We start from the raw sequence: 24,452 nt of genomic DNA on the forward strand, positions 1-24,452 counted from the left end.
TAGCAATAAGATTATTACCTAAGCAGACGTGCCAAGACCAGATGGTTTTGTTAGTCCCAAAGCGGCCTAAGCTGGAAAGAGCCATGCCTCCAGAACTTCTGGCTTTTGACAGGCTTCTTCACGGAACAAAACTCCCACGCTCGCGGCCAACGGAGTATCAGCTCAAGCTGCGTTATCGCCTCGTCCCTGCACCTCCGTCTGGACAGGATCTCATAGCGCGCACGTCCTTGAGCTCGACAGTGTCCGGACCCGAACGAATCCCCAATTCCTACTCGGCTCTCCCGAATTGATCATATCAGCTATCAAAGATGAACGGCGAAGGTTATAGCGGAAGAGGTAAGCTCGTTTTTATGGTAACAACTGGGCTTTCCTTGCGTGTATGTTGATAGCTAACGTTTTACCACCAGAGAGCGGTCGCTCGAGAGATTATTATGTGAGTTATGGCAATTTAATTGCCAAGCAAAACAATATCCATTTTCTGATAGTGGCCGGTTTTTAGGGAAGCCGATCGGGCAGAGACGACCGTCGAGATCGTGGTGATAGACGAGAGAGAGGCGAGAGGGGTGATAGGGAGCGAAGGAGATCAAGATCACCTCACCATGGCTCGAGATCGTCGCGTCGAGACCCTGAAATGGATTCCTATTCCTCCAGCCGTGACTATCGCGCTAGAGAGCGAGAAGATAGATATCAAAGCCGACGGGATGATAGAGGTGATTGGGATAGGGATAGAGGAAGTGATAGGAGGCGTGAGAGGCGTGGTGACGACGAGGAAAGGCCTCGACGCGACAGAGACCTCTTTGAAGATAAATCTCGCGGCGGTGGTCGCGGAAGGGAGAGGAAACGGAGCGCAACACCGCCTCCCAAGAAGAGGGAGCCCACGCCCGATTTAACTGATATCGTCCCAATCTTGGAACGGAAACGCCGCTTGACTCAGTGGGATATCAAACCCCCAGGCTACGAAAATGTCACGTCTGAGCAAGCAAAGCTTTCAGGGATGTTCCCGCTACCGGGTGCGCCACGTCAACAGGCTGTTGACCCAAGTCGCCTGCAAGCCTTTATGAATCCACCTACCGCTTCGGGGTCAAGCAACAACACGCTTCTCAAGCCTTCCAATTCGCGACAGGCGAAGCGTCTATTCGCCCACAACCTTCCACCATCCGTAACCGAAGACACCCTCCAACAATTTTTCAACCTGCAACTGAACGGTTTAAATGTCATCAGTGGTGTGGACCCGTGTCAGTCAGTACAGATCGCCAAGGATGGGAAATTTGCGCTTCTGGAATTCAATACTGCATCTGATGCAACTGTTGCCCTGGCCTTTGACGGCATTACCATGGAGGAACATGAAGCGAATAAAGAAGGCAACGGAGAGGCGAACGGCCAGGTAAAGGGGCTGTCGATAGTGAGACCAAAGGATTATATTGTACCTTCGCCAACGGAGGAGGAACCCCGTCAAGAGGGTGTTCTATCAAGTGACGTACCTGACTCGCCCAATAAGATTTGCGTGTCGAATATCCCACCATTCATCCAGGAAGACCAAGTCACCATGCTACTGGTCTCGTTTGGTGAATTGAAATCGTTCGTGCTGGTAAAAGATATGGGAACTGAAGAGTCTAGAGTATGCATATTACCCCCTACCCAGTGCTTAGTCGAGATGTGCTAATTTATTACACTAGGGTATCGCCTTCTGCGAATATCTTGATCCATCATCCACTGGAATTGCAGTTGAGGGCCTCAATGGCATGGAGCTCGGTGACAGAAGACTCAAAGTTGGCCGCGCAAGCATCGGCACTGTACAGGCTGCAGGCCTTGATATGGGAGTTAATGCGATGTCCATGTTCGCAAAGACGACATCTCAAGACCTAGAGACTGGGAAGGTACTGCAATTGCTAAACATGGTAACTGCTGACGAACTAATAGATAACGAGGACTATGAAGGTATGATTTCCGAATTTCTCTCATCATTGCCTCTACTAACATATGTCGTTTCAACAGAAATATGCGACGATGTCCAGGAGGAATGCTCCAAGTATGGTGTTGTGGAAGAGCTGAAGATCCCCCGTCCTTCTGGCGGCAGCCGACAGGCAGCCGGCGTAGGCAAGATTTATGTCAAATTCGACACACCCGAGTCGGCCACAAAAGCCCTACAGGCCCTTGCCGGCCGAAAATTCCAGGACCGCACCGTTGTGACTACATATTTCTCGGAGGTAAATCATTTTCCCCACATCCTCTCATCTAACCAGTATGCTTCATCTACTAATGAATATTCTCATAGGAAAATTTCGATGTTAACGCCTGGTAATCTTCACCATTTATTTCCCCATCTATATCACTCAGAGCTATTTACAGCCACCTTCAAGTGGTATGAACCAGTGGGCCGTAGCACGTCCCATCACCCTGATACTTTCCATTTATATCTACCTTGCGTTATCTCCTTGACAACTCTGAACTCTTCCTTGCCGTGATATTGATTGGAGACCCCCCCGCTCGAGACAAATCCAGTGTACAATAACGAAGCGCTGTAAAATCTAATCTGCTTTTTCTTAAACATATCCCTTGCAGTGTATGGCCCTGTCCACGTCATCTAACCCGGGTGACCTCGATGGATAGTGATACCATAACAATGCTGACCTCCCTAAGCTGGGAGGATCCGCGGCTGAATACGGCCCAAAATGCTACAGCTCAAGCCGTATAAATCCTTGCTTATATCGAGTATCCTTAGAGTTGAATAATGCATGTTACACGGGGAGCAGACTCTGCATTAAACTGATAGCTGTCTGGACACCGCTCATTTATTTGCATTTGACATGTATTTGCCATCTACACCGACAGGATCGAATGGCCACTTTCTATAGCAGGCCAGCGTCTGTTACACAGCAGTTGAGTAGATCAACCCGAGGACACAATGTACTCGGTCGGCCGCTCGTTATACCAGAATACGGAATCGGTCAGCTTTCGGATAGGCATATCTCTAACGAGCATCACATAACCATATTAACATATCGATGGTGTGTTTATTAATCCTTCTCACGAAAATCTGCTCTTTTGATTATTCGACTTTGAACTCGAGAGGATACCCAAGCCTTGAACCTGATACTCAGCTTGTAGACCTTGAAAATGCAATATCTAACAGAATTTACCGCATTTATGACAAACGGACAGACAGACCGCAAGGGTGCGCCCTTTTCCTCTTTCTTGTATATATGGCAGGAAAGGTATGGCCAAAGCTTGTATTCTTGTCCTCTGGGTATAGGAAAGCTGTGATTCATTTGTACCTGTTTTGTTTTGCATATTGTAGTGCTTCAACTTTACCTTTGGCATCCATGGCGCTATCATTTCATGCAAGCCATCAATAATTTCGCCAAACGCATGTTTAGCGATCTCCAGACGAAGCATAGACGTAATTAGGACAAACAGACGCTGTTTCTTGCGACGATAGATGCGAATCCAACATGTTCTACACATGAGATAGTTGGATCAGGAGCTCAAATCGTGCGACTTGACGACGCAATGTCCAATACTCCGTACATGTGCAGGCAACTACAAGACACCTTCGAGCTCATGTAGCTGCAGTGCAGGGGACAGCAGATCGTGATGGTGATATTGAATTGTGCATGTAAAGGTCGACGCTGTGTGAGCTTGTCGACCGAGTTGCCAGAGATGCTGCATATTCATATGTAACCAACACAGGCCATGAATCCGAGTATTCCGTGCGAACTGTGCTTGGGCTTCTCCAGAGGTCAAAACATCGCCTCGGGCTCTAGACGTCAGCATAGACATCGGATATTTATGCAGCCTCTTTGCTTGCCGGAGGCTTGTGTCTCCCGGCCCTGACAGAGTTAGAAACGCTATGGTAAGGAAGACAGTGTCGGTATATCGCCGGGTAGAGGGAGCGCTCCGTATCCCAATGCAGTATGCGCTCTCGACTCCCGCATATTCCGCGAGGCCAGAGAGCGACGCTCTGTGGATAGACAGCAGAGAGCCCGAGCCGTAACCATAACGCGAAAGAGGACAATTGTCCCGGAGGAAAGGATACCCTGGCCAAGTTCGACTTTTTCCTCGCTATCCACATGGGAGCTCCATCTGAAAGTATCCCTGGGCTCCTCGGCAAGGGACGATGGGACTTCAGATGCATATCCGGCCCATCTCACCGATACGGGAACTCGAGCGCTGGTACGAAGCCCACCGCAGCCGTAACAATAAAAAGTGTAACGCGTACTCCGTATGTGGGTTCGCTGCGGTGTTCTGGTGTTCTGGCAGAGCGATGTTAGGTTCGGCGACGAAGTTACGCAGATATTAGTTACAAGAAACTGTGGAGGAGCGGGGAGGAGGTTTCTATCTCTGTCCAGACCGAAGAGACGTTTGCACAGGCGACTTCTGAAGTCTGGTAAAGTAAAACATATTAGCAGCCGCGGCAAGTAAAACAAACGGTGAAGTTTCACATCGCGGACTTCGAGCTGAATAGGTTAAAGCTAGCGCTGAACATCTTCTGCCGAGAAATATACGATACCCAGGCGAGCCCCGCATATTGCTGTATCAGCCTCGGAGCTATATAATATGGGTATTATGATGATGGATATAGTATGGGGCGGCCGGAAAGTTGCAGCTAGAAGAGCACGGAAGCGGAGAGAACAGGGATGGCGAGGAACGCTGGGGAAAGAGTTTTGAGGGACGATGTTTCGATGCGGTTGATTATAGTAGTAGTAGAAAGGGCGACTTTGTATAAACATCAATGGCATAAATATGCGCCTATGTACACATCGAATCAAGTGATAATGCAGGTAAAAGTAAAGAAAATCTAGTTGACCCAGCCCCTCCTGTCCGGCACCTGATAAACACCCAGCATAAGAATAAGAAAACGGTAAGCGAAAGGGAAAGTGGTAGACACGTCTTTGGTAGGCTATTAAAAGGAAATACCAGATTTCAAGCGCAGTAAAAGAAAAAGTGTAAATGATAGGTGGATGGCTCTAACAATAGGCCAGCTGTGTGTAAGGAAAACAAGTGAAAAGCCTCCGGTTGACATGTTGTCATGACGGCGTAATTTCCTGGGCACATGAAGGCCGACATGGAACATTAGATAAAAATATATATTTTGCCTTGGAAAAAAGGCGTGTAACTCGGCCCCGATGCCGATGGCCGAGGCGAAGGAGGTAAAGAGGGGATGGAATTAGAAGTCGAGTGCGCGGTATGTGGTATACAATGCTCAAGGACGTCAATGTTTCCGAAGCATGCATGAGGGTGTGTGAGGCCAGCCCTTTCTGACTAAGGGCTTGTTTTTGGCGTAGATGCATGTCGTATAGATGCATGTTATCGGGTTCAGTACACAGGGATAGGTGCGGGATGAGATGCTGACTCGTAAAAGGGATGCAACCCTCTCGAGGTCAGAGCGAGTAACCACCACATGGGGAGGAGGTATGACGCCGCCCGTCATCGTATTAGATCGGACGAGATCTGCTAATATGCAAGGGCCTCTTCTTGGTAGGCGGCCGTTCTCATATTACATTTGGGTTAAAACCCCCGTTGTCGTTGTATAAGCCTCGGGATCGCATGGAGGTGCTGCGTGCAAATGTCGACTGTGGATCCCAGTCCCGTACAGTCGGCTCGTTGCGCTGTGAACTCGGCGGGCGAGGCCTGGAAAAGCTCATCGCGGGGTTTGGATATTTGACTTCGTCATTGTTGGTGTAGTCGACGCTTTCCTTTGCCCCGGACGCCTTGAAGGTGGTCATGGATAGATCTGACTGGCGCGACATGGACAGTAGAGGATCCGGCGATTTAGTGTTCTGATATCGCGAGGAGGGGCCGAACATCGCAAAGTCCGCGTGTGGAGTCGCTCCCCGTGGGGGGAATTCTTGCTTTGGCCGGAATTTGTCTCTGATGAAATGTGCCCAACCGGGAATCATGGAGACTCGGCCTAGGAGGAAAACGGACCAGAAACCACAGAAGGTCAGGAGGAGCAGACAGGTGAATATGAGGCCTTCGGTGGGACCCAACTGCGGCCCTTCACTGACACACTTGCCTACATTCCCATTACTGGTGGCAAGACATAGGAGCCAAGATTTGGCAGCATGGACATTCTCTGGCGTTTTCTCCACCGAGTTGTCGAGGTCGAGGAAGATGCAGGTGAAGAATATAGCGTAGGCCATGACGACAAGGACGACCCCGATGCCTCTCCATTGCATTTTCATCACATGTTTCACACGCTTGAAGGTCTGTCGAGCGGTGAGAGTCGTTACACTGCCGGAGTAGGAAGGAAACGCGGAGCTCGAGTCGGTAGTCGGTTTCTCCTCGAACACTGATCGGATGTATACCTGTGTGCAGTAGAGTAGTGTGATGAGATGAATGACCAAAGATGCGCCGGCAATGGCCAAAATCGGGCCCCAGAAATCTGCAAGACTCTTATCATGATTGACATGGCAGACGTTTCCAAACCTGTAAGATACGCCCGTCAAGACCAGGGCAATCGTAAGGCCCATTGGCGGTATGGCCCAACCCAGTGCTAGGGTGCCTAGAAAAAATTTCTGTCCAAGTACGAGATTCCAACATATCTGTAGATGGAGGGATAGTGTTCGGAAGAAACCTAGAAGCGTCAATTAGCAATGGGATCTCCAGATGTATTCAATACCTGACGTACTCCACGTTATACTGGTCCAGGCCCCGAACAGGACGAAGGCACCGGACCAAGCGCAAGACAGTTCTGAAAACATGTCATTGGGCGTGATTTCGTTATAGCACAGAGAAGGCTTTGAGCCTAGGGGTACAATAAAACCCATCTATATCATTGTTAGAACAGCACTACGGTTTGACAGTGTGGAACACCTACCTGGAATGACATTATTCCTATTATAAGGCAGACGTTCAAATAATGGCGATGCGTCACTTTGACAGGCAGCACGGCGTATGAAACCAGCAGCAACGCATTTGAAATGAACGCCGCAACAGCAAGCCAGTTGGCCACTTCTACCTTTTTCAAGAATCCTACACAATGTGAGCAGCCATGACATGAGAAGGAACAGTGGGATATAAGTATGTCGGTTCGTACCTGGTGAATATCGCCATGCGGCCACCGGACATGGTAGACAGCAAGATATGCCTGTCCACTCGCTGTTACATAGACGGCCCTCCAAATCTAACGGATGACAATTAGAAACTGATAAGAAGTATAGCGCATCCAGCTTCGAATGGTTAACTCACAGCCTCCCCGTGGCGGGAACATATTTTCTTGTAAAAATGGCGGCGGGCAGAACCCTTGATAGGGACGTGTTGATGTCATCTTTGCTATTTCCCGCGCCGGGACGAGACAAGTCTCTTGATGCCGAACGTATATATGTATCCCCTCTCGATTCAAGGCAGCATCGTACCCTTCAATTCATCAATAGGCAGGTGGCAGATATGCCTACGGCGGTGTAGGTCGGTCCGCAGACCTGTATAATATCCTGTGACGGAGGATGAAACGGAGAGAGCAGGGAGGAAGGATGAGAGAGATGACGAGGCGCAGTGATGGTATATAGCTAGAGCTTCAACCAAGACGAAACTCCTCAGGATTAAATTTCCGTAATTGCTGTCAAACCCGCACACACACGTACAAACACGCTAAAGAATTAAAGTCTGAACGTGGCGAGGAGGGGGTGGTGGTATCGAAGAGGAAAAGAGAGAAGAGAGGGAAGAATTTGGTAGATGGTGGGCGGGAATGTTTTGTATATAAAAAGGCATATAATATGTATGGGATGGGAAGAAAAGCAAAACCTGGGGAAGCGTAGGCCCACGGCAAGAAAATTACGCTCTCCGTACTATGAACAAAAAGGCAAAAATCCCTAACGACGACTCAGAGCAGACGCAGATATAGTGTGATATAATATCGAACGCATCCGCTAAGAATAGTCCTTCCAGTCAAGACGGCGGATCGGTACCGTCCAGCATCAAATAGTGTGCGATGCCTTGCTGGGTTAGTCGAGTGGGACAATATCAGAGGCTGTATGCAATTGACGATCCACGGTAAGCAAAAAAAAGAAGAGAAAAGCAAAAAGAGACAAGAAAAGCAAAAAAAAAGCGAAAAAAAGAAAAGAGGGAGAGAACCCTACAGCTGCCGGTAAGGATTAAAGTAATTATGGGCTAACACTTGTGGATGCAGAGCGTTGACCTCGAGGTGCCCCCCCAGGGACGACCGCGGCCAGGGGGCCAGGACGACCGGGGACTCCCCCCCTGATAGAGTTAGTTAAAGCCCGGCCAGAGGCAGATTGGGGACGGAGAAGGGGCTCTCGACGGGGATGTGGGTGGACAGAAGGCGAAAAAGAGGTCCCGCATCGCGCCGATGGATAGAAGGAGAGCGAGGGATAGAGGAATAGAGAGAGAGAGAGAGAGACGACGCCCAAAGGCTAAAAGACGACTCTTGTGTGCTCTGGTAGGCCGAAGACGAGGGTTCACGGCTCCATGTCCAACCTATCACGACGACAAAGACCCCTCCATCTCACGGTCCAGGATGCAAGAGGCCATGCGGATCATCCATGGCACCAGGAACAAGCCGCCGAGCGGTGATGAGCTGGTGATAGGTGATGGCCGGTGACGAGTGACGGCGTATCATCTCATCCTCTTTCTCTTCTCGCTACAGAGTCGAAAGATTGGCTGGCCTGAACTCGCCACCTTACGCCTGGCTAAACGGTTATGCTGGAGCTGTGGTCGAATTTCCATCTGACCTAGTCCCAACCTTCGCGAACTCCGTCTCCTTTCCCGCGGTGGAGGCAGTTGGTGACGGCAGAAGTCCGCGTGTGGCCGTCGTATCATGTTCAGGTTTGGGGCAGGCCTAGGAGTAAGGGCCCCTCAGGGACAGGATCGGGATAGGATGGGGATGGGATGGGGATTTCGATGGAGCTGGGGAGAAGGGATGAGGCTCTGAAACCGACTAGAAACCACATGTCCATGGCCTTACCGAGCTGGACAGTCTTTACCGTTCAGAGTCAGTCTATACTGGCATCCATGCTAGCTGGGACCAGGACAGGGGCAGAGACAGGTCGAAGGTCGAAGGAAGGACGCAAGATCACGATACGCCCTTGTTCCTGGCGGCATTTGCTAGGAACGGTCAATCCAGGCCCTCGCTGCATGTCCGAACAGGATCAATGCTGATCTCGCCATGGGTCGGCCATGCGAGCAGAGTCAACTATCGATATTAATTATGAATTCTACCAGAGTTGCGCCCTTCGAAACCGGCCCTACACTTTAACTGCTGGCAATCATCCGAAGAACTCTAGCATCCTCGTGGTCGCTCAGATAGAAACTAACAACTGACTCAGGAGGAAACTTTCCACTACAAACTGCTAAATGGGCATATCATATACAACTTACTACTCTCTACGGAGTACACAGTTCGTCGTTTGGAACCCTGTTCTGGTCTCCAACTCTTCATGACAGACGGCGGTTTTCTATATATTGGCGCCGATGAGTGTGTCGCACCGCCCAACTCCTACCCACAGGAGGCCGCTTAGGGTTACCATCCGGAAACGACACTCCATAGCACTATTATAGCCGTGATCAGGGATCTGCCTTATATTCTCCTTGCCTGCTGAGTTTTTTCCATCTCGCCGCAGTGTTGGGTTGGGGCTTCTAGAAGGCCGCTAGTCTCGTCTCCTGGAGCACATCGCCGTTTTATTTCATCGACACTCGCTCTTACTGAGACGAGGCAAGATCTGATGGAATGGTTCGTCCGCTAACCGGCTGTGGCGGCCTTCTTCCTATCCATGGAACCGCCTTAAAGACGCCATGTGCCCTTCATTTTGGCGAGATCTGGGTGTGCGATTGTCCTACACATGGAACGTCGCTGGTGGTTGTTTGGCCGGTACATACGGGTGAAACCCTTATCTACTCCCGCACGCAGCGAGGCGATCTACATTCAAACCGTCGCCGTCTCCCTATAATACGGGAATACAGAGTACACTGAGTAGACGATAGAGATAGTCGAGATGGAAACATGGCAGCGCCTCCATGCAGTCGGTCTTGCTTTTCGACCAAAGCCGCCATATCCGGCACGACAGATCTCGACGAAAAATATGATGCGCCCGGCCGACGCCACCTGCAGAAAATTTCAAAAAGCCTGTGTAACGGCAGTAGCTGAAGTCGAAGGCACAAGCGAGCGGGAATGGATCCATGGTTTGCAAGTGCCACGTTGCTGGAAAGAAACAGCCGGCCAGAAGAAACCAATAGATCTCTGCACTTTTTATCGGGATGCTTATCAAGTACTGGAGTACATCTACAGCTCATAAAACTTATATTTCCAAGCGCTTTGTCCTTGATTCTAGATTGGAAGAACTGTTGGGTTGGTTCGAGGGACAAAGCGAAGGTCCCTGCCATGAATCCAGAGATCTGGGAATGTACTTGCTATGGGGGATTCCGCGATTGCATCGCCGACCGATAACGAATACGTTATTTACGGGATAATTTAACCTGCAGCGGCATGGCGCCGATAAAAAGACCCGAGTCTGCTAGTCTGCTAACAGCTAACTCTGCTAAACATATAAGATGCGTACGTGCATGAGGCAAGGCACATCATCGGGACTCGCTACGCTGCGCCATCAGCGGATGTACTGCTATATAAGGAAGTACGCATCGGCGCCTATACATATATGCGCCCCAGCTAAGGTCATGGATAAGGACTCTAGATGTGACGCTGGCAAGGAGCCAGCATCAGCCAAAGTTACCATTTCCGCGGTCAGATGGGATGGGGATGGGATGGGGATGGGATGTTCGCCAACGATGAATTATTACCCTACCAGAAGGGAGGCCCCGAGGTCTCACGTCTCACATAAAATTGCCTTTTCACGCAGGGATGAGGTAGGCGAGGGTGAAGGCCGTTACGTATACATACAACATATAACTTCCCAAGTCGAAGCCAACGATATTAGGCCATACCATGCCATGTCGCCCTTCTCGGTCTCTGGGCGACGTTGTTTCGGCCTCCTACTTCGCTTACTCGCCAGGCGCTAAGATTTGATCGATTTTCGTTCCGGCTGCCCGTTAACAAGAGACGGGTAATTTAATCGGAACATGCTACAAGTCAACGGGCCCGCCGTTCGTATATTGCTTGCTCCATAGTAGCACTGACAATATAACGACGATCTAGGACGACCGCGTCACATACTATATAAGTTATCATAACGAAGGCCTGATTCTCTGTATTGGTCGTAAGTGCGCCGTCTATCCACATCGTATACTCTGTTGGGGAAATGCTACTTCGTATATATACAACATGCAACGGAGCGCTCTTCTAGAACGCCCTTAACTCATCTCGAGCGGAGCAATGGCAATCCGCAAAGCCCCTCCCCTTCTCGCCTTTCCGTCCTTCGCCCCTGTTCATGCAGCGGGCTATCGGACGAGTTGTTTACCCAACTGGAGGCCATGTACACGCGTATATCGTGCGCTGCGGCGTTTCTCCTTGGCGGTTTCTCTCCACCTGCGTCATCATGGCCGGCATATTAGTCTAGCATCACCTAACATGACTAGGGTTGGAGGTTGGAGGCCAATAAAACACGCGACATCATCAATCCTGTTGATGTGCAGAGCCATTGGTCCCTGCCGCAGCCCAAACCCTACCTAATATATACCATCCCGTCCTGTCTGTCATGCACTCAGGCAGGTCTAGCAGGCCATGCGAGGAATGAGTTGATGACTTGCCTCTGACGGATACTTACGCCGCTGTTGTTTTTTCGCTCCTGCGAATCATTTGCCCGAATACCAATATACATCCCGCACCTACAGAATTGGCCCTGCCAAGGTGCACAGTGCTGGAAGCAGTCTCTACAAGCTGACTGGCTGTCACATCTCCGACCCCTGGAGGTGATAATGTTGGTGACGGTCCAGCCACAACAACTAAGCGGTGTATCGCTGGATGTCCATCCTTGATTCGTTGGAGCTTGTTATTGCTTGTCAATCCTCCAGCTACCTACATACTTCTGTACAGCATCCGGATGTTCTATTCCTATTTATAGGAAGGGACGGAGTAAGGCTCGGTTAAATCACGCAATTGCACTCCCATCCAATCCAGTTCGACAATCCAGTTCGAAGGAACCAGCTCTGCATTGAAGGCTGACGGGATGCGTCCAAGCTGGAGGAGCGAGCGTGAGCTAGAGGATCCGAGAGGAGGGTTCACCCGATTGTGATTGTTAAACCAGGTCAATATTTCCCGAATATGAGGTTGGCTAGCAAGGTGTATACTACGTTGCAATGGTAGGTTTACACGGACTCGGCTGTAAGGACAGAATCGAGATAACCCCGATGGGAGAGGCCCTTGCAGAATTCTGAACCCAACTGGGACAACATGTTAGGAATAACCGACTCGGTCGTCTCTTCGATACAAGAAGAGACTGAAAAAGAAAAGTGGAAGCGGACAAAGCTCCAGAATCTTGCATGAGCTTATATTACATCTTCTATTCTCATTTTGCAGGGTTATATCTGAACCTGAGCCGCCTGCCTATCTGAGGCTGAAAGATGGCATACTCAACGGGCAAATCTCCGACGTGAAACAAGGCATGTTGCTTGTGTAATGAGAGTGTCCAGATAGATATTGTAGATCATAGACTGCCGTCGTGGTAAGTTGGATCTAGAACTGAGAAGCTGAATATAATCTTAGTTGTATCCATGAACATAATAGTTATTCCTTCAATTAGTTACTGAGGACCTGCAAAGCTCATTTCTAGTAAGATTTGATATAGAGAATCCTGGTGAGTAGAGTTCCTCAGCGTTCTGGCTTCTTTGGTCAGGTGGTGTTGGATTAAGGCTCGACTCCTAGATGGCTTGTCGATTCATCGCGGTTTGATCGTCAGCGAGGACTAGGGTAATTTCCCATCTTAGAAGGGGTTTGCGCGGGAAGGAGATAGACATATAGACGTGCCATTAGAGTCCAGGTTTAGAAATTATTTTGCTTGGGCATGGGAATTGACCATGAAGACATGAGGTCAACCTTGGTCTTTGGTAAATCTTACTGGGGGCCAACAAGGTGAATGGGTATACATGGGATAAAGATACAGAGTATTCTTATTTCACAAGGCTGACTGACAGGAGCTCTCATAGAGTTGAGTAGTGGTGATATACCCAAGGGTTCATATATCAATCTATATAAGTTGCCCTATGGATCCGCACAATCTAACTCCAAACTCTTGTGCAAAAGGATAATACGAAACAAAGAATAGCGAGGGTACGACGGAATGGATTAAACAAAGGCTTGATTCTCGAAGACTAGGACGCGACAGTAAATGCATTTCATCCTATCCTTCAATGTATACCAATTCCTACCAAAGGAGATAAATCTCTATCTTTTAACAAAGATATGATTCTCACAAGTATTCCATAGGCACTCGAGTCACGCCGACGGGTATAACTATTTGTTGAGATTCGTTTATTCACTGGTCCCGGCTTGCTTCCTGGAGGCTCAACGGCAGTTATTCCTGGGGTAAGCTGCCGTGGTATATAACGATCGATATGTAACCCTGGGCAGAGAGCTTTGTTAGTCAATGCTTCAGAAATATGTGCGTCAAGGGGTAATAGTGGAATCGATTGGATAAAAGGAATCAGAAGTCCATTTAGATCATTGAAGCTGAACCAGAAGAGGCCCAACCTCTGACATAAGAGGTACCAGAAAAAAGTAAAATAAAGGTATCATCATGTGGGAAACATTTGCTGTGTGGGAAAGGGAATTGTTCTCGGGGAGACCAACCTGTTTACGAGTGTTAGTTACGACGCCGTTGTTAAACGTAGGACGATCATAAATGCATAGCTGTACTGGCTCATCGTACCGTCGCCACGGCTTGCTGGGGTTGAGCACGAAATAGTTGAAGAGAAAAAGAAGGAAAAGAAGAAACGAAACGGTGAAAGAGAGAAAAAACTTCGCCTAAAAGAGGTTCGACCAACGAAACCATCACGTGACCCTCCTTCAAAGATCGCCATGTTGCATCAATAATCTTCAACCTTGGAACAAGTAGGATTGGATTCCTAATATTGCGGCCAGAAGAGTAATTCGATGCGTCCGGTGATCCGTGATACCCCAGGGTTATGTACCGGCCCTGGCCGCGCTACAGGCCAGGAAACACGTATGAGATTGTACTTAACGCTATGGCTTCCCCCAGATCGAACGTAAAGATGTTGCAGGCAGCTTCTCTTTCTTCAGCTTCAAAAGCAGTGCGATCTGGTCATCCGCTGCTGAATGATTTCTTGCGTGAACTACCGACATGGCGATAAATTCTTTTATTAAAGCGTTTAGACAAGGCCTGGACCCTGGTGAATCTGGCCAGGCTTACGAACCTAACAAGGGCAAACTGCATAGCCGCATTGTCGATGTTATTCAGCGAACGTTTGACCTAGGATTCACCTCTTTTGGAGGGCCGCCGGTACATTTTAGAACGCTTCACCGGCGTTTTGTATCGGACACGAGAGGACGAGTGCCATGGGTTGACGAGCAGACGGTGTGGATATGTCGCCTCTCATTTTCTTCAACTGAAAACTGGACTAACTTAGCTCGATGCATAGTATCAGGAGCTGTTTGCGATCAGTCAAGCGCTGCCGGGACCGGGAAGCACCAAGATGCTCTTCTGCATAACGATGATACATGCAGGCTTTCTCCCGGCAGTGCTTACATTCTTCATGTGGACGTTTGTTTCCCCAGCTCCGATATTGCAGGGATGCTGAATCCCATCATGGTATTGATATTGACATATATGGATATCCTATAGTCTTCCCGGGGCGATCGGAATGTTCGGCCTTGCCCTTGGAGTCGCCAAGCTAGACCAGAACCTCCCTACCATAGTATATGCGTTCCTTTCTGGACTTAACGCATCAACTGTTGGCATTATCGCCCTCGCAGCAGTCCAGGTAACTCGTCATTCCTTATTTCTATCATATATGATAGTAAGAAAGTGGCTAACTGATTCATAGCTAGCAGATAAGTCCATCCAAGATAAAATAACCAGGATTCTGGTCATTTTTGGCGCATCTGCTGGCTTGTGTTACCAAGCTATTTGGTACTTTCCGATCCTTATAATAATCGGTGGTTGCACAACCGTATTTTGGGATCTGATTGCTCAGCCCAATATCAAGAAGCTGAGGCGTAAACTTCGTCAAAGACGCTCAAGTCCCTCGGCTGATGCTGAAGCCGGTGTTAATCAAGTCGGCATCCAGTTGAATGACCCCCGCCTGAATCCAACGCTCCAGCGGCGCAATGCTATGGCTGGGAGGGGACAGGAAGTTGACGGTGACGAAACCTTCCTCCGGCGTTCGGGTAGCTCGACCGTTGTCCCTGACAGCCCTAGTACCCTCGTTGGAACTCCTGAAATTCAACGTATGGATACTCATTCACACTCTATACCTATTAAATGGGGTATCTTGATCATCGTGCTCTTCTTCGGTGCGTATTTAAACATCCCCCTTCGCCCCGTGAATATTCTAACCCAACGGGAAATTTAGCAAGTTTCGTTGCTATACTTGTAGTGCGCCAGATGATGGAGAAACCAACACTTGACCTCGACCTTTTCTCCAACTTATACCTTGCTGGAACAGTGATATTTGGCGGCGGACCGGTCGTTATTCCCTTACTACGCGAATATGTTGTTGGACCCGGCTGGGTTTCACCACGAGACTTCCTCATTGGCCTTGCTCTCATCCAAGCTTTTCCAGGGCCGAATTTCAATTTTGCTATATATCTAGGAGGACTTGCGGTAGCCTCTATGAACTCGCCCACAATCTTGGGCGCTTCCATGGCGTTCGTCGCCATATATGTCCCAGGCTTAACTTTGGCGGTGGGGTTCCAGAGCTGTTGGAGTGTTCTGCGAAAGTACCAGCTTACAACTAGTGCCCTCAGAGGGATGAACTCGGCTGCAGTTGGGCTGGTATTCACTGCAGTTTATCGGCTGTGGGAGATTGGCTACTTGAGTGCCCATGCATCTAATGGCCAGAGTCTTGGAATGGAACCCTTTTGGGTGGTTGTAGCGGCTGTAACCTATGCTGAAAATGCTTGGTTTAAAGTCCCACCCGCCATTGCTATTGCCATTGGTGGTATACTGGGCCTATGCTGGTATGCGATAGTTCAGCGGTAGTTCAGCAGCAGTTGGGTCTGTCTTGTTTGGAGTACCTATACTCCTGGTGTTGCTGGTGTTTAATGCCTTCTTTTTTTTATATACAAACAACTTGCTCAGCACAATATTTCAGTCACGTGATTTAATACCATTAATAATTAGGATACAAATAATACTGTAAATTTACGTATTTTATTACACTCTAAGCGATTTTGTATCACGTGATCCACACCCACTCCAAAATCGCATCAAAAACATTTTCGCGACTCCACGAACTTCTCGACATCGACACATCTCGAACCGCCAATTTTCGCTCTTCACCAGCACCACCAACACCGCCAACATGGGTCGTCTTCACAGCAATGGCAAGGGTATCTCTGCCTCCGCCCTCCCTTACTCTCGCACCGCCCCCGCCTGGGTGAAGACCACTCCTGATCAGGTTGTCGACCACATCTGCAAGATGGCCAAGAAGGGTGCCACCCCATCTCAGATCGGTGTTGTCCTCCGTGACAGCCACGGCATTGCCCAAGTCAAGGTCGTTACCGGTATGTTTATTGTCGGGCTCGAGTTCCTGCGACATCAAATCCCTTGTGCGCATGCAATATTAACGTATTTCTCTAATATAGGAAACAAGATCCTCCGCATCCTCAAGTCCAACGGTACGAGCCCATATATAAAAATCCCTGTGTGAGGCGAGCGATGTTTAGAGAAGCGTTTCAACGTGAGATATCGTTGAACATTATCTAAGCATCGATCGCTTCACACGTAAATAATGATTGAACTTTCCCAGAGCTCCTCTGGAGACATGGTCTTTCAACATTGCCTCTGCTTGGTCATGATTGGCTGACAGAGAGATTTCTGTAAACTGTATAGGCCTCGCTCCTGAAATCCCAGAGGACCTTTACATGTTGATCAGAAAGGTAATTCACTTCACTATGTTATAATTATAATTGACCTGGAGCTAACATATTCATTTTAACTAGGCCGTTGCTGTCCGCAAGCATCTCGAGCGTAACCGCAAGGACAAGGACAGCAAGTTCCGTCTTATTCTGATCGAGTCCCGTATCCACCGTCTCTCCCGCTACTACAAGTCCGTTGGTGTCCTCCCACCAACCTGGAGATACGAGAGTGCCACTGCTAGCACCATGGTCGCTTAAGCGGCTTCCCTACCATTCACGAATTCAATGGACAAGTTACAAGTATGGGTGTAAAAAAAAGCAAATGGGCGTGGGTCTGCACCAGGGATATAGCTGTTCCAATCGAGCTACCTGGCAGAAATGCCTGGAGTTTGTACGGACTGGAGCGATTCTTTCAAAAAATCGCAGGAACTGAGCGTTAGATTATCCTCATAATTAATTGAGTTCTTCCTGGTTACCTTTTCCCGTCATATATGCTACCAGCAGTTACGAATAATGAAACGAAATCAATCATAATATCACAATATGGACAAAGGTGATGCTAGCGTAACGTCCAAATGGTATATATATGGTGGGAATTTATCTAGTAAAAAGTCAAACATATCTGATCTCGCGCGCAACAGCATTGCAGAGCTCGACCCTCACTCCTGCTCCTGTAAGCACATGAATCCAAAGCCGTTGGGTATCACTTAAACGATCACTTTCAGACTTGACCTCCGAAAACATCACCTCCTTGGTATCCATACGCCAGAGAAATAGGTCTGGAATGCCTCCGCCTCGCTGTTGATATTCCTGTGCCATAACCTGGCAGATAGTTGCTAGACCTTCACCGCGGAAACATTGCACAATCTCAATGAGATCACTGAGATCGAACGACCAGTCTATGCCTATAGCGCAGGTTTGCTTTGCCGACTCACGTTCGTGGACTTCACGGATGAGCTGCTGTGCCTCCCCATTTGATATTTGAGCAAGTCTGGACTTGATCTCAGATATTCGCGAGGGATAGAATGAATCAGTATGTAAATCTAGGGGACAGGTTTGGTATGGAGTCTGGAAGACGTTCGGAACATAGGCGAATATAACATCGTAAAATAGATATCCAAACTAATGAAAAGGGGTCAGTACATCAAGCAACAAGGCAACATCATCTCATCATCAGGTGAAAATGAGGTCCAACTCACGAGTGTTCGTAGAATACCGCTCTCACAATGAAATCCTTTCCAACCCTGGTCTCTATACCAGCTAAGGCACATACTTTCAACTCGGCATTCACCACCCCCTTCCCTTTCATCAACCCAGACGGTTGGGCGGCCTTTGCTTTTCACATTACTGTTTCCAGCTGGTTTCGCATTGGACTGCTTTGCGGGAAGCTCCTTTTCAATCCGGATCCCTTGCACCGTACGTTCTTCCGGCTTTGCTAGCATAACATGGGAAAAATCATGCTGTTCCCGTTTAGGTATCTTTAGGGATCTCTCCAGCTTTGCTATTCGTTTTTGCAGATTATAATGGTAAATTACGTGGCAGTCTGGGTCTCGGAGGCCATCTTCGCAGGTACGAAGAGCTTTCTGCTTCCATTCTCTCTTTCGGGCATCCTCTGGACGAATATCACTGGCAATAAGTGACCACATATAGTGTTCTTCAAGGAGCGCTTTACGCTGGTACCAAGCGCCCCGTCTTGCAGCATGAAAGAGGCGTTGGTCGAGTAGCTCTGTTATTGTTTCATGTTCTTGTTTATACTCCTTGAGGCGTCCAAGAGACCACAGGCCTTTATGTATGATTCGGGTATACACCCAGGCAGGAGAAAACCGCCATAGGTATGCGCCTTCCCCGTAATCATATAACCGTTCTTCCTTCGACTGCTCCTCTTGGAGTATCGTTTTCCACCTAGGATATACCGCCTCCGAAATTTGCTTGATGATGATTATCTTCTCATCAGTCGATGAACCGCCCGACTCCATCTCTTTGTCCAAGTCATACTGGATACGAAGGGCGGTTTCGAATTCGATTAAATGGGGCCTGGTGGGAAATATGGAATTTGAACGGCAGACAATATAATTTGGATAGTTTCTTCTGGATATTTTTGCCAATATTATAGCCGTGAGCGACTTTTCCGTCCATTGAGTAGAACGGTAAAACACCAAGTGGATGCGCTCAAAGAGTTTCAGAGCCCCGCTTGAGAGCCGAATACAATCGCCAGTGATATCAAAAATCTTTTTTCGAAAAAAGGTATCCCTAGCCCCGACTTTGCCATTATGAGTGGCGGGATTTAGAGGGGTATCTTCATCGCTTTCACATTTTTCAGTATTTGGGGTTGAAAGCCATTTTAGGCCGGTTTGGGTACTGCTCGCATCACACAGTCCCTGTATTAAATCTTTCTTATTTTTGCCTTGCACCTTCACCTCTTTTGCTAAAGCCTTCAATTCGTCGAGTAGGAGCAATGACAATGCTTCTTCGATGGTCTTTATTTCCTCTATGCCTTCTGCAAACTGAAATTCTTCTCCTAGGGTAGCAACTGGAGGCGTTTCTATCCCTGGGAGAGTAGGCACTGCGTTGCAAGTTGACATTGGTAGCGGCCTTACCTTCTGTAGATCATCGACAGCAGCGGGTAAGTCTAAAATATCATCATAGTAGCCCAAACGATTGACTCGATGCCATGCGGACGTTTTACGTAGGAATAGTCGAATATATCTAAGTTCCACGCATCAATAGGGTGTTCACTGAACATACTGAGTCTTAGATATAGAAGGAAAGGAGGCAGCAAAGAGACGAACAGGTATCTCGATTCATAGCACAGGCTTTTCCAATAATTCAACAGTGCTTTCTCTGCTTCATTAAAAAGGTGGCATCCATCCTCCCAGACAACACGAAAGGCGTAGTCAAAAGCATCGACATAAATAGAGCGTCCTTCTCGTCTGGCGAGCTTTTTCTCAACGGGTTGATATTGGATCTCCTCCGGTTTACCTTCGTCATATACCGAGGCTTTCCACTGCTCGTACTCCTCGATAGCATCTTCGTCTGCTTTAACAGATGGGAGAGACTCCTCCAAGCCAGCCTCTTGATCGAATGGCGCAATGCCAAGCTCAGAAACCTGAACAAAGTCATCTTGGTGCTCATACGTCACCGTTGGCCCAGGTGAAGCTAACGCATCCTTCTCAGCACCGGAATCTGATCGTTTGCTCGACGTCGAGTCGCCTGGACTTGTTGAAGTTCGTCTTCGTTTGACCTGTGAGTTGCGTGGTCCTGCCATTATTACAATAGCATATAACCAAACGAACTATGGAAACTGAAACATGACAAGCAAATCGATATCACCTCAACTTGCCAATCAGTCTCAGGTGTTCTCCGTAGATATCAGGTATCAACCAGACATCCTTCACGTTTGGCGCTTCGAGGACGCGTTTGAGATTTTGGACACGACACGAAGTCACATGATCTAGAAAACCACTTAAACACTGTTTGTTCTGTTTGTTCCATGAGCTCTCCGAGCTTCAAGTTCAATATCATCGAGATATCTAACGACGAGCTGAGGAGAGAACTGCCCAATTGTGGCAGCGAATTGACCTCAGATATACCTTGAAGGTTATGGGATCGTGACAGTGCTACTATCCCATATGGCTGATGCTCCACCACACTTGCCAGGAGGCAATACACTGCCTTCTGGCACTGGATTTCCAATTTCCGATAAACAGAACAATGGAGAAGCGCTGCAAGAAAGGCCAATTGCCATGCAGAATAACAATGTATGTAATAGATATCATGAGTCACTTTGAATCTTTTAAACCACGACTGGGACAATCTCATCAAACGACCTATACCCAATAACTCACGCCCCGCCAACCCCCCGTCCTCTATCTTATGGCCTGAAGCTGACTTTGACCACCGCCAAATCGCTTGGGTTTCGCATTATCTATCAGCCTCCAGATTTAAGTTCTACTCCTAAGCTTGCTACCGGCGCTCCTCCTGCACCGGCAACAGCTTCGACAGCCTCTCGCGGCGTCACTCCGTCCGTAGACAACGAGTCTTCCAATAAACAGCACGATAACCGCGATACCATCATGGGTGGTGGCTACGAGACTAGAGGCACTTATCGAGGGAATGGCGCTGGTGCTGGTAGCTTGGGCGGCACACATGCAACCCCGCAGCCTCAGGCTACTGGTGCGCCAGCTCGCATATATATGAACGAGAAGATAGTACCATATCTTCTCGAGGGTATGAAGATGGTGGCCAAGGATCAGTGAGTTACTGTCTATTTTCAGCCCTATACAGATACATTGAGATCTTGTTATCATCTCAGAGTGTTATGGCACCAAACTAATATTTTTAGACCCGCGAATCCACTACAGGTACTAGGAGAATATCTCATACAAAAGAGTGGTGAGGTCGGAGAAACTTCTAGCGAACAGCCAACTGCCTGATGCACTGAAATTTCTCTGGATACTACTCAATTAAAATGCTCTGCCACGCATTGACGGATACCGGTTCCCTGACTTCAACTATATTGAGCCTAGCAACCCCAAAAAGGAGTTGAATCTTTACCAAAATATCAAAACGCGTGCATGTCCTTCTTCTGGAACTTTGGCGTTCTAATTAGGCTTTTAGTTAAAGAGGATAGAACAGCTTCAAATATATGTAACATGGAGATATGAGCTAGGCGCAACGAATTATAATGAATTTATATTCCAATTGTTATATTACTTCAGGGCTGTAACAACTCTTATTGCTCCTAGCAACGTGTTCTGCTAGGAGGAGAAAACCATTACTATGTATACCCATAGGGAATATGCCGAGGACCTTCATAGGTATTGCATTATGTCAAAAGTGAAGAGCTTTAGGAGACCTGTTTCGCCCCAAGATTGGTGAAACCAGAGAAACACTGGGTCGCCAAGGTAGAAGGATCTTGTGGGGTTAGATTAGAGATGATACTCCATCTACCCTCCTAAGATGTGCTCTAGCAGTGGTGATGTTTTAGGCAGATGAACACACACAGCCTTGGGTCAAACTATACCGTTATTGACCAGGGACGTAATGCTAACACCAGCAAATATATATTCATGTGCGATCATCAAAAGGCCAGCTGCACGGCTGATACACTAAGGAAGTCCCATCAGTAAGGTCAGTATGGTAGAAGAGAACTTACCAGATGCCGGTTACAGTTGAATGGTTCTCATTCCAGTGGTGAGTAGGTGTGCATATGCCGTTAGTGGGTGGCTGGAAGGCCGTTTCCCAAGCAGTAATGTATCACAACAGTAGAGGGACAAGGATATAGGGCATCCTTTCCCTACCACCATGTAACCGTTATAACAGGGGGCGTATGCAGAGAGAGACGAGGGGATGGGTGAATCGGCTCTCAAAAGATTTTTCGACTACGAGTAGCGACAGAAGCGGGATAGATGAATAGCGCCGGGTTCCCAGTTGCAGGATTTGTAGCGGTGTAGATATTGAGACATTGTTTGATAATTTTTGGAAGCGTCAGGCCACTCTTGGGCCCAATTTTTGCAGGAGTCGTTACCTCAATTTGTGTGAAGAGATGCAATACGGCGAAACAAGTTGACTACCGATAAGGACCATAGGAGAGAATGCTGCGGAAGATATTGCTGCCCACAAGAAAAGCCGAAGGTATTACAACGTTTAGACAACCTGTTTTCCGCCGCCTTGCTTCGTGATTTTAGCGACATGAAAAGAAACAGCTGCTAGAGCGAACGGTGACATATCAAACAGACGTTTGACCTCAGACGTAAGCTGCGAGCCATTCCAAATTTGTCGAAGCCACGCAATAAGTGTGGGAGCGAAAGGTGATGTGTAACAAACATAGAAGCGCCGCCGTTACCGATTAAGTACCGATCCCAGCTGAAGATGCCGACAATAAACCATGTGTGGAATACAGTAGTAGAATCAGAGGATGACAACCAGAGAAGGAAAAGATAAGCAAAGATAAAAAGGGGAATCGATCCAGGGAGCAAGCGTAGAATGGTCAAGCGTTGCTTGAGCCGAGCCTTGGTTGCCGTTGAAGGGCTTGCAAGCGCGGGATACCTACCTACCTAGCGGGGGCCGGATCTATCGTCCCAACGGTTATCATAAGCTCGACTGCCAGAAGGCTCATGAGACTCACGATGGGAAGGGGCATCTGCGTAAGCCGAAGCAGATTGTGCGCGAGCATCATCTCGGTCATAATATCCTCCACCTCCACCACGGCGGTCACCTCGGTCACCTCGGCGGTCACCACGATCTGAACGGTCACCTCTGTCGGCTCTGTCACCTCGGTCGCCTCGATCACCGCGGTCTCCACGGTCGCCACGGTCTCCTCCGTATCTATCGTCACGGCCTGATGTAGCGTAGCGATCGACGCCTCGGTGGCCGTAATCATCGCGATAATCACGACGACTGCTGCGGTCACTGTAGGAATCGTAGCGAGGGTTGCGGTAGCCGTCATCATAACGACGGCCGTGGCCACCACCATACCCACCGCGACGGTCATCATAGCGATCGAATCGACCGCCGCGACTTGGTCCACGGATTTCTTCTATCCGTTTTAGCAAATTCCTTTCAAGAAAATTATCTTTTTCTGGGGAGCGATTACGTACCACGCTTGGGAGGACCAAAGTATTTGCCGGGTGTAGGAGTCCTGGGACGGCTACGGCGAGCCTTCTCGATGCTGAGGGTGCGTCCGTCAATGACCTCGCCCTGTAGACCCTCTCTGGCCGCCTCTGCTTGGTCTGGAGTAACCATGTTCACGAAACCGAATCCACGCGACTCCTTGGTGTGAGGGTCAAGCATGATAGAGCAGTTTTCCACTTCACCATATTTCTCGAAGAGACGAATCACGTCTGCTTCACTCAAACGAGGATGGATGCCAGTTACAAACAAGTTGGTGCCTGTGTTCTGAGCTCCTTCTTCCTCCTCAGTGTTTTTCATCCGAGTATCGGCTCCTTCGTTACTGCGGGACGTTAGTTGCCATTACTCGAAAATTAATCAACGGTGGGATAGTAGCATAGCTTGCTTACCGTTCAGCTCGGCCATTGGGGGAAGCGCTGCGGTTTCGAGCAGCGCGATTGGCGTCCTGCGGCGACGCACTACGTCTGCGGTATTGGGGTTCTTTAGAGAGAAGAAGAAGAAAAGTCACAGTTTAGTCCTCGGTTCATGCATTGCTGTAGATTGACGTAGATTGATGCCGGGCGTTACCTTCGAACCGATCGTTCTCGTTCTCATACTCCATGTCGGCCATGATTATTTTTCGAGTTAGCGGCTTGAAGTTGCCACCTAGAGTTTAGTCCTGGAGAGTCCGCTGCTGCGAGATATCACTGAAGAGATAAAACGACGCGAGTTGCAGCACCTAGTGAAGGAATAACAGAGTGTCTGGCGGGCGAGGTCGGCGGTTGGAAGTTGGCGATGTCTGAGAGACGACGAAAAGCTGAAAGTGAAGCTGCTTCAAAGAGAAATGTAAGCTGATCCTTTAGCTGCGCCCGATTAGGACTAGCGCCTTATCTTGGCC

The 24,452-nt window shown here is 48.6% G+C and overlaps 5 protein-coding genes across 5 annotated transcripts; 3 read left to right on the forward strand and 2 right to left on the reverse strand.

Moving 5' to 3' along the window:
- Positions 1-308: 308 nt before the first annotated feature.
- Positions 309-2,302, forward strand: GIQ15_03373 (splicing factor U2AF subunit; the record flags this gene model as incomplete). Its single annotated transcript, XM_033550790.1, has 6 exons — positions 309-336; positions 408-433; positions 500-1,618; positions 1,677-1,938; positions 1,996-2,207; positions 2,276-2,302. 6 exons carry the CDS (start codon positions 309-311, stop codon positions 2,300-2,302), a joined length of 1,674 nt encoding a protein of 557 aa, XP_033407951.1.
- An 11,905-nt stretch (positions 2,303-14,207) lies between these two features.
- GIQ15_03374 (chromate ion transporter) lies at positions 14,208-17,203 on the forward strand (the record flags this gene model as incomplete). Its single annotated transcript, XM_033550791.1, has 9 exons — positions 14,208-14,366; positions 14,506-14,627; positions 14,709-14,847; positions 14,911-15,379; positions 15,463-16,045; positions 16,371-16,591; positions 16,673-16,705; positions 16,920-16,966; positions 17,030-17,203. 9 exons carry the CDS (start codon positions 14,208-14,210, stop codon positions 17,201-17,203), a joined length of 1,947 nt encoding a protein of 648 aa, XP_033407952.1.
- Positions 17,204-17,557: 354 nt separating this feature from the next.
- GIQ15_03375 (coiled-coil domain-containing protein MTMR15) lies at positions 17,558-20,210 on the reverse strand (the record flags this gene model as incomplete). Its single annotated transcript, XM_033550792.1, has 3 exons — positions 17,558-18,067; positions 18,145-19,574; positions 19,691-20,210. The coding sequence occupies 3 exons, from the start codon at positions 20,208-20,210 to the stop codon at positions 17,558-17,560; spliced, it is 2,460 nt and encodes an 819-aa protein (XP_033407953.1).
- A 364-nt stretch (positions 20,211-20,574) lies between these two features.
- On the forward strand, positions 20,575-21,201 carry GIQ15_03376 (uncharacterized protein; the record flags this gene model as incomplete). The annotated part of the gene is made up of 2 exons (XM_033550793.1): positions 20,575-20,703; positions 20,830-21,201. The coding sequence occupies 2 exons, from the start codon at positions 20,575-20,577 to the stop codon at positions 21,199-21,201; spliced, it is 501 nt and encodes a 166-aa protein (XP_033407954.1).
- A 1,796-nt stretch (positions 21,202-22,997) lies between these two features.
- On the reverse strand, positions 22,998-24,185 carry GIQ15_03377 (RNA recognition domain-containing protein family protein; the record flags this gene model as incomplete). Its single annotated transcript, XM_033550794.1, has 5 exons — positions 22,998-23,356; positions 23,427-23,483; positions 23,545-23,897; positions 23,965-24,033; positions 24,151-24,185. 5 exons carry the CDS (start codon positions 24,183-24,185, stop codon positions 22,998-23,000), a joined length of 873 nt encoding a protein of 290 aa, XP_033407955.1.
- Positions 24,186-24,452: the final 267 nt, after the last annotated feature.

The sequence above is a fragment of the Arthroderma uncinatum genome (genome assembly GCF_011692745.1).
Source record: "Arthroderma uncinatum strain CBS 119779 chromosome Unknown scaffold2, whole genome shotgun sequence".
Taxonomy (NCBI): Eukaryota; Fungi; Ascomycota; class Eurotiomycetes; order Onygenales; family Arthrodermataceae; genus Arthroderma; species Arthroderma uncinatum.